The sequence below is a fragment of the Cupressus sempervirens genome, chromosome 2, assembly GCF_028749045.1.
Source record: "Cupressus sempervirens isolate cs-2001-9-10 chromosome 2, ASM2874904v1, whole genome shotgun sequence".
In the NCBI taxonomy this organism is placed as follows: Eukaryota; Viridiplantae; Streptophyta; class Pinopsida; order Cupressales; family Cupressaceae; genus Cupressus; species Cupressus sempervirens.
The window spans coordinates 56,407,711-56,417,177 of record NC_143119.1 but is presented as its reverse complement, the minus strand read 5'-3'; the positions used below and the strand labels follow the sequence as shown (position 1 = coordinate 56,417,177).

The window sequence follows — 9,467 nt, the reverse complement described above, 5'->3', positions numbered from 1 at the left end:
ATTAAAATTTTATTTTTACCTTAATCTAGTTACTATAGAATAATAACAACACATTCCAATCAACTAGTGATTATGTTACAATCATTAATGTATAAAAACACATAAAACTATTAGTGATTATGTTACATTTATGATTTTTAAAATGACTTTTTTTGCACATAATCCATCTTTTCTCTACTATCTCTGACTTTTTTTAATTGATGATAAAGAATGGTGGTTATGTATTGAAGCTCAACAAGCTAATTGTGTTTTTTCTTCTTGTCCATTTTCTTTTTGTAACAATGATTTTTTCTTCTACACAAACTTTGTGACCACTTGTGATCAAATTTTTATCTTATTTTTAACATAAATGTTTAGAGAACTTTTGATCTAATTTTGTTGGATAGAGTAATTTCAAACAAAGATAATTGTCAATAGGCCATTGGTCTATTGATGAAGTTGAAATCTCTTTAAGCGTCCAACAAATATCAATTTTACTGAATGTAAGAAAAAATTTTAAATGAAAAATCTTCCATCAAAAAATTACTTTCATAAAAGACTAAAACTCTATTATAACTAAATTATTTATTATTTATAAAGATTATAAAAATAAGTACTAGAGAAGAGCCACAAGTGACCATGAAGATTCATATTGTAAAAATGGTATAACTAAGCCTATAATGAAGAAATATTTAGAGCAAGGTTGTATCCATTAAAATCTTTAATAATAAATTAAATCTAAATCAATTTTATTACTTAAAGATATTCATAGTTCCATCTAACCACCTCCCAAATCAAAACATCATGGAGCCAAGATTGCAATCAAGGGACAAAAACAAACTTATTCAAAATAGCATCTGCATATGGATTGTCATATAGCATAAGATTGCAATGAGCTCTACCTTGGACAACCTCCATGCAAATGTGCCGATCATTAGGATCATCATAATAAAACACCCACTTATCAACCATTAAATCATCTTCAGCTTACAACTTACGATACACCCTTATTTTCACCTTCTCACCTCTCTTTGCAACATAAGCATGTTTCTTAACTCTAATTCAAAAAATACTGAAGATATCATGCTAGAACTCTCTTATTGATTTTGTATCGACTTCATACTTAATTTGTCTTCTTTAGGTCATCCTTTTTAGGTTTAAGTGTATGTACATACATTAGTGATTATTAGCAATTGTAAAACTTGATCTTCTTCTTATGTAACAATATTGCTATGCTTAAATGAATACACTATTTATTTGATTATATATCTTTAAAATTGGTTTGTACAATGAAGGCCAAGCATCTACAATCCAAGGTTTTAATTCAGCTAACAAATGGAGAGCTTCTCAAGCTACTGATTTCTTTCATGGAGTTCCTAATAAATCTCAAGGTTCTCATTTAGGTGATCAATTGCCAGGAGGTCCACAAATATTGCCTGATAAAGTTTATTGCCAGGAGGTCCTAATCGATCTTGACTGATAAAGTTTATTGCCAATCAATATTGTATAAAAAATTCAAACTAATTAGGTATTGAATTAAACTTGATAAACAAATGATAGAGAAGAAAAACTTTAAACATGAACAAGATCATATATCATATGACAATGACATATTGGAAATGATTAACTTATGCTTAAACAGTGATAAAGTTTATTGTTAATCAATATTCTATCAAAGTTTCAAACATATTAGGTATTGAATTTAATGTCATACATAAACATATATAATTTAATGTCATACATGCACATATCTAATTTAATGTGATACACGAAACTATCTAATTTAATGTCATACATGAATAAACATATAATATAAAATGATAACCAATAATATCATGTACATTAACAAACACATAATAAATTATGATAACCAATAATGTCGTATATGAACAAACATATCATATATTAACCAATAATGTCATAAGTCGAATAATGTCATACATCAAATATAAAATTTCATATACATCAAATGTGTATCGAATATGTCCACTGATGCCTACATATATACATGTCTAGATCAACTATATCTTTTCCTTCCCACAAAGTGAAGGAAACAAATCTCTCGACGTCTTCTGTCATCGTGTGGAGGGAGATGGTGGAGATGATGGGGTCCTTTTGACACACTCGCTCGTCCTCTTGTTGAGGCTCTTCTCTAACTTGAGTTGATACAAACAAAGTTGATATGAATCAATATTTATTATACGTTGAAATCAAATATATGTACACACAAAATTAATTATTTTCTTACCGCCATCAGATAGTCACTTTGTAAGTCCACCTCGAAGGCTCGTGGATGATCAGGCATGACAAGACCCTACAACAATTCAATAAATATAATCACTTATAAATAACATTAGAAATTTTGATACTAACTATTATAAACAACAACTAAAACCAAGAAAATTCTTTTATACCTCAGTCAATGGCTATGAGCTAGCCATAGTTGCGGTTACTCCATGATCGACAAACTATCGGAGATGAGGAGTAGTGTCTAATGTCATGAGCTGCATGTCATACAATACACGTTATATGTAACATGAAATATGAAACAAATATAATCAAATGAATTAAATTAACATGAAACAAATGTACCTGTACATAGCTCATATGATGTCTATGCTCCGAGTTCGTAGTAAAAGTTGATGGTCCAGTAGAGAACTGAAGCACATGCATAATTTTTTTCATCAATCCTTAATATGATTAATTAATAAATATATCTATTAATTTAAATGACTAAATCAATACATACCTCTGGACTCGTGGAGGGGACAAAAAATGGGGCCAGAGGATTGCTGCTAGGCCTAGCAACACTTTGACCTTGAATTTTGAACAATGTCAATAGATGCTAATTAATTAATCATTCACTATACATATGAAATGTGATCAAATTAGTAAATTATAATTGTAATTTACCTGTGTGTCAATGCCAAATGTGTCATTCAGGAACTGATCAGTGACGAGTCCATCATCCACACCATCTCCAGCATGAGTGCCAAATGTGCATAGGGATCTGCATGAAGTGCACATGTGACCACGACGCACAGAAGGCTCTCCCTCAACTAATGGGCTCGCGGAATGGATGAGAGTCTGCGTCAAAACATTAATGGTCCCTAGAGCGCTAGCCTCTACATGTTCCTTCATAACCGAAGGAATAGTCACATGCTCGCACTGTGGCTTGATCACAGGTGCCCTAACTACATTAGGGTCACGACGTGCTCCCAGCCTCTCAAATGATGACCCCCCACCTCTACCCTGGGAATCTAATATATCAAAATAATTGGGGATCTCCCCAAGGACAAACTCACAATATAATTTCTTCAAAAAATATATGGGGACCTCATGATTGTTGCAAGGAGGGGCATCAAAAACCATCCACCATCTATCCAAAAAATTATTTCTAATAGCATCGTGTATGCACCAATGGATGGGGAATTGTTTAGTACCCTCTCTAATAGTATTTTGCTCATCGGGTTTTTTAAATAATGCACATATTCTACTTTTTGGTTTTTTTTTTTTTTTAACATCTTCACATGACAATTTATTTGCATAAAATCTTTTTTGTTCATTCCTCTTAACCTACCAAATATCTAACTGACCACTAATTGAGGCTATTTGGGTCTTAATGGATTCGAGGGATGATGCCAATTGAGCCCTCATTGGATTGGTTTGTCTAGATCTTTCAACCAAGCATTGAGTCCTTCTAATTCAGTTTTACCTCTCTCTATTTCATTTATTCTATTTTCTTGTGTGCCTGGCCTCGTCTTGCAATTGGTTCGGGTTGTGGAATTTGTTGTTCTTCTTGGGGAGGGTTTTGGTTTTGAGGTTCTTGTGGATTTGCCGGTTGATTATGGACATTTCCTGATAAAAAATCAATTGAAATCCAAATAAATAAACAAATCTAAATAAAAATTGTAAAAACCCTACAAAACAATATGAAAAACATATCAAACAATGCAAAATGAAGTTTAGATCACATACGACGTCGACGTTGGCATGCTTGTGATCTCGAATTTTGCCGACGAGGAGGCATATTGGCAAGGGGGATGGTGAAAAGCTTTGCTTCTTCAACCCGCATATGTGTTGCTGGTGTAGGAATGCGAAAAATTTGAGATGAAAATGATGGGCTGCGAGTATGTAGTCCATTTATAAAAATTCACTTTTTTAAAAGCACGTACGCGCTGTGGCTTGGGTTACCCAAGCCATAGTGCGTACGTGCTATTCAAAATAGAAAAAAAAAAGAGTTGTCACCTTTTTAGCACCACAACTTGGTGCATATACCCATATATATATATATATATATATATATAGAGATAGAGAGAGAGAGAGAGAGAGAGAGAGAGAGAGAGAGAGAGAGAGAGAGAGGAATATATGAGGTAGACGGAGACAATATTGAGGGTGGTAGGATGAAGTAGAGAAAGATAATAATTAGGGCATGAAATGGATGAAGCTAAGTAATTATAAGAGGGGATATGTGAGAAAGAGTGAGACAAGGGGATGAAGGTGAGACATAAAGTAGAGACTAAGAGAGGATCAGAGATAAATATACATGAGGCAAGGAGAGTATATGGTAATAATATAATGAGACACGATATAGAGAGGGAGTAAAACAAGGGAGAGAGGGTGAGAGACATAAGCCAAACATATAGAAATAATTCTACATATAAAGAGACATAAGGGAGGGCACATGTGTGTGTTTGTGTGTGTGTGTGTGTGTGTGTGTGTGTGTGTGAGAGAGAGAGAGAGAGAGAGAGAGAGAGAGAGAGAGAGAGAGAGATGCAGAGGGTGAATAGGAGGAATATATTATAAGATGAGGGAGGAGAGAGAGTTAAAGAGAGTAATTAGGGGGAGAGAGGAAGGGAGAGAGAGAGTAATTAGGGGGAAGAGAGGGGGAGGGTGTGGAAGAAAGGTACAATGGGGAGAAAGATGAGGTAAATATAAAAAGAGGATAATTTGGGCCAAAAATAGATAGAGATTGTGATGTGGACAAGATGAGTAGACCCTAATCATAAATTATAACCCGTACCCTAATCATATAATAATAATAGCGTAAACCCTAACCATTATCATAATTCTAACATTAACCTCAACCCAAACATTTATTTGCCAACCATAATCGTAGTCTTGAATAAGATTACAAGTCAAAATCTTATCCCAACCCTAACCCTCTATTACCTTTGACCTATGTTTTATTTATCCTTAATGATAAAATTTATATCCATATTACTACAAACCAAAGCTCCAATTGCGACTCTAAGTTTAATTCCTATTTTTTGAATAAAAAATATATGTATCCTCTATGTAAGATAATAGTTTGTTTAATTTCAAATTAATCTATTGCACTAAATATATTTTTGAAATAAAGATATAAAATGTATAATATATCATAAAACATATCTTATATTCAAAAAAATTATTTTATCATTATAGATTAACTATAATAAGTAATAATAATGTCTTTTATTTTTATTATATATTTACATAAAATAAGCCAAGAGATATCCTTCTCCTCTATTTTCATAAATTATTTGACTGCAAGAAGAACCTGAGAAGGATATCTCTTAGCTTAATATATAACATATATAAGCTAGTAATACAACTAAGTAGAATAGGGGAGAGGACCCACTACTTGAATGGGTTCCAATGGTTGTGATAGAAATTGTTTACTTTATATCTACACTTGCTGATTTAATGTCCAATTCTTTTGACAACATTGCACCAATACTTGTGACTTTAAAGTTGTTAGTACAATGATGATTACCAAAAAATGAATGAAAATGTACCATTTGATCTAAAAAGTAACCAATGATGTGATGCCACGTTAGCTGTTCAACTATGGGTACGCTCTATGCACGACCATTTGTCTCACTTTTTTTTTGGGCTGTTTTGGAGAACTTGGCAAAAAGCATGCTAATGTGGCATCATAACGAGTGATGTGGACTTGAAACCTTAGTTATAAGTAGACGACTCGCCGAGTAAGCTGCTGTAAAAAATTGTGAGCCATTTGAATTTTTTACGTAAGATTTTGATAAGCGCAAAATTAGGGTGTTCAAGTCCCTGGTCCTCTCCCCTAATGTAGAAAAGAAAATATAATCCCGGGATGATAATTTCAGCCTCCTCGCGGCACTGGATCACAGCAAACAGAAGAGGAAAGCGCTTCCCTTGTGTCTAACAGCCTAAATATGCTAAAACAGAATATTTTGGTGTAGGGTTGTAGTTGGGTAAAGTGGATGAAGGTAGTGGAGAGTAGACTTTGCTCTGGCTATGGTGAAACTCTTGCAATGCTGAAATGTCATCCATCTCCATGTTTGTGGAGTTTTGATCAGAAGCAACCCATTCACACCTCTAATCTGAGTGGTTGTAATTTGAAGAAAAGAAAGGTAAGCGTGGACCGGCGTTCATGGAATAACAAACTTGTAAGTCTTTTTCGAACCGGACGAGTGGCTGATGCGCGTATTATGTTTGACAAAATGCCTGAACCAGATATAGTAACATGGAATTCTGTCATTACAGGATATTCCCGGAATGGATTATTGGAAAATGCGCGACAAGTGTTTGATATAATGCCTCAACGAGATATAGTTTCCTGGAATTCGATGATTGCAGCCTATATGCACAATGGAAGATTGCAGGAAGCCTGTTGTCTATTTGACAGAATGCCCAAAAGAGACAATGTCTCCTGGAATACAGTAATTAGAGGCTATACCCAGAGTGATAGAATCGAAGATGCACGTGAGCTTTTCGATCAAATACCCCAGCCTGATATATATACTTGGAACTTGATGATTTCAGGGTATGCCCGAAATGGGAGGATTGAGATGGCAAGGGAGCTGTTTGACAAAATGTCTAAACGAGATGCTGTATCATGGAATACAATGATCACGGGTTATGCTCAGTGTAGGAGAATCGAGGATGCTCGCAATCTTTTTAATCAAATTCCCGGCCGAAATGAGGTTTCTTGGAATGCTATGATAACAGCATATGTGCAGAATGGTAGAGTAGATGATGCATGCAGATTGTTCGAGCTAATGCCTGAAACAATGAAAAATATCACCTCGTGGACTCTGATGATTTCTGGCTATGCCCAAAATGGGAGATTAGATATTGCACGCCACCTGTTTGACAGCATGCCTGAAAGGAATGTGGTTTCATGGAACTCCATGATTATGGTGTACGTTCAGGCTGGGAAAATTGATGACGCTCGGCGGTTATTTGATGAAATGCCTCAAAAGGATGTAGTGTCATGGAATTTAGTGATTACGGGCTATAGTCAGATTGGAAGAGTAGATGAAACACGTTACTTATTTGACAGAATGCCTCTGCCAGATGTTGTGTCATATAATGCAATGATTGCAGGATATGCTCAAAACCAAAGGCTGGAGGACGCACGTCAACTGTTTGATGAAATGCAAGAACGAAATGTGATTTCATGGAATGCACTGATTGCAGGTTACGAACAAAACGGATTTTATGAAGAGGCCTATAATCTTTTCTCCCAAATGATAGAGTCAAAAGTCAAGCCAGATTGCTCTAGTTTTACAAGCATATTGAGCGCATGTGCCAACCTGGCAGCTCTGGGAGAGGGGAAGCAGATTCATCAGTATATACTGAAGATAGGCACTTTTGTGGATATCCCTTTGGCAAACTCCCTTATAACTATGTATGCTAAATGTGGAAGCATGGACGATTCCCGGTTAGTGTTTAATACAATGCCTGAGCGTGATGTTATTTCATGGAATGCAATCATTGCAGGCAACGCACAGAATGGGCACGCCGAGGAGGGCCTTCAACTGTTTAAGAAAATGCAGAAAATAGGCATCAAGCCAAATGACGTCACCTTTGTAGGTGTCTTGTGTGCCTGTAGTCATGCAGGTTTGGTTGAGGAAGGTTGGCGGTCGTTTCTGTCAATGAGCAGGGATTATGCCATAATGCCAAGAGTAGAGCACTACGCATCCATGGTTGATCTTCTTGGTCGATCTGGCCTCCTCAATGAGGCTGAGGATTTTATCGGCAGGATGCCAGTAGAAATTCAAACAGATGCTGTTGTGTGGGGAGCATTGCTCGCAGCTTGCAGAGTTCATGGGAATGCTGATATTGCGGAGAGGGTAGCACACACCTTATTTAAATTGGAGCCACACAATTCTGGACCATATGTCCTACTGTCAAACATTTATGCTGCAGCTGGTAAGTGGGATGGTGTGTCAAAAGTGAGGAAGATGATGAAGGAAAGGGGCGTGGAAAAGCAGCCGGGCTGCAGCTGGATTGAGATACACAATAGCATACATACATTTGTTGTAATCCGTAAATAAATGTTGGTTATTTTTATCACCAATGAAGACTGCATGTAGCCAACACATGCTTGGTTCTCCCTGTTGGAGAAGAAAAACTAGAACATCATTTTCTATCATTTGAGTTGGAAGCAGGGCAAATGGACTTGCTCTTGTGCGGATCACTGGTAATGACAAGGATGTTGAAGCTCATTTAGCTTGTTTTTTAATGGATTCTAGCCCCACTGGAGAATTAAAATCCGTACCTCATTTTCTATCATTTGAGTTAACGCTGGGCTAATGGACTTGCACTTGCGCGGATGACTGGTGACGACAAAGACAATAAATCTCGTATAGCTTGTTTTTTAATGAATTCTAGCATGGGTGATGGAGAAGTACTCATCTTCCAGCGAGCATACTCAAACACATACAGCTCTACCGGTTATTTCATCTTTTCCGCCTAATTACAAAATGAGGTGCACATTACTCTTATACAGCTTTACAGTGATCAAGTATAGCATTGTTGCCGCGCAGCAGTAGGCAGGCAATATGGCTATATTTCTATTCGGTACAGAAGTTTTTTGAACATTAGGAATTATATCCTAGCCCCCAGCCAAAAGTAATGGACAGCAGCTAAATATTCTCATTGAGATGCCAATCCCCAATATCAAGGAATTACGAATTCTATTCTGGAGAAAGAATCTTTCATTGCTTTATGGGAAAATTCACTTCCCCTGCGATCATTTATGGTTCTAAATTGCACTACCAATGCAACATGGCTATTTTAAATTTTTATTTTCAGCATAGAACTTTTATGGAACAGTTGGGAAATAAATCTAAGGGCAACCGCTAAATTGTAAACTCATCCTAAACTTCAAGGAATTACATAGTATTCTGGAGAAGAATCTTTTGTTATTTAGTGGAAAAACAGTGTAAATTATGGTGAATCAGGATACTTGAATGAAATCATTCGTTCCTTTATGGAAAAGCAGTGTTGATCATGTTGAACCTGGATACTTGGATACTATCGAAAACATTGCAAGTTCCCACTTGGTACCTACACTATAAATAGACACTCTTCAAATTGCTAATTCTTTTGAGGGCTGTATCTTGAGAATATGTTTGAAAATAACTCATAATTTTCTGAATATATTTAACAAATGGATAGCATTGGACTTGGATTACATGGATGATATATACCATGCAAAGCGCAACTTATCTAAA

The 9,467-nt window shown here is 35.8% G+C and overlaps 1 protein-coding gene across 3 annotated transcripts; it reads left to right on the top strand.

The window, feature by feature from the left end:
* The first annotated feature begins 5,988 nt into the window (after positions 1-5,988).
* LOC149571041 (uncharacterized) lies at positions 5,989-9,231 on the top strand. 3 transcript variants are annotated; one of them, XM_089812607.1, is made up of 2 exons: positions 6,217-6,356; positions 6,490-9,231. In XM_089812607.1, the coding sequence occupies exon 2, from the start codon at positions 6,540-6,542 to the stop codon at positions 8,283-8,285; it is 1,746 nt and encodes a 581-aa protein (XP_089668733.1). In that variant the 5' UTR covers positions 6,217-6,356; positions 6,490-6,539; the 3' UTR covers positions 8,286-9,231. The 3 variants fall into 3 exon arrangements, with proteins under 3 accessions (XP_089668732.1, XP_089668733.1, XP_089668734.1); XM_089812608.1 differs by having other exon boundaries at positions 6,260-6,392; XM_089812606.1 differs by having other exon boundaries at positions 5,989-9,231.
* The last annotated feature ends 236 nt before the right edge of the window (positions 9,232-9,467 follow it).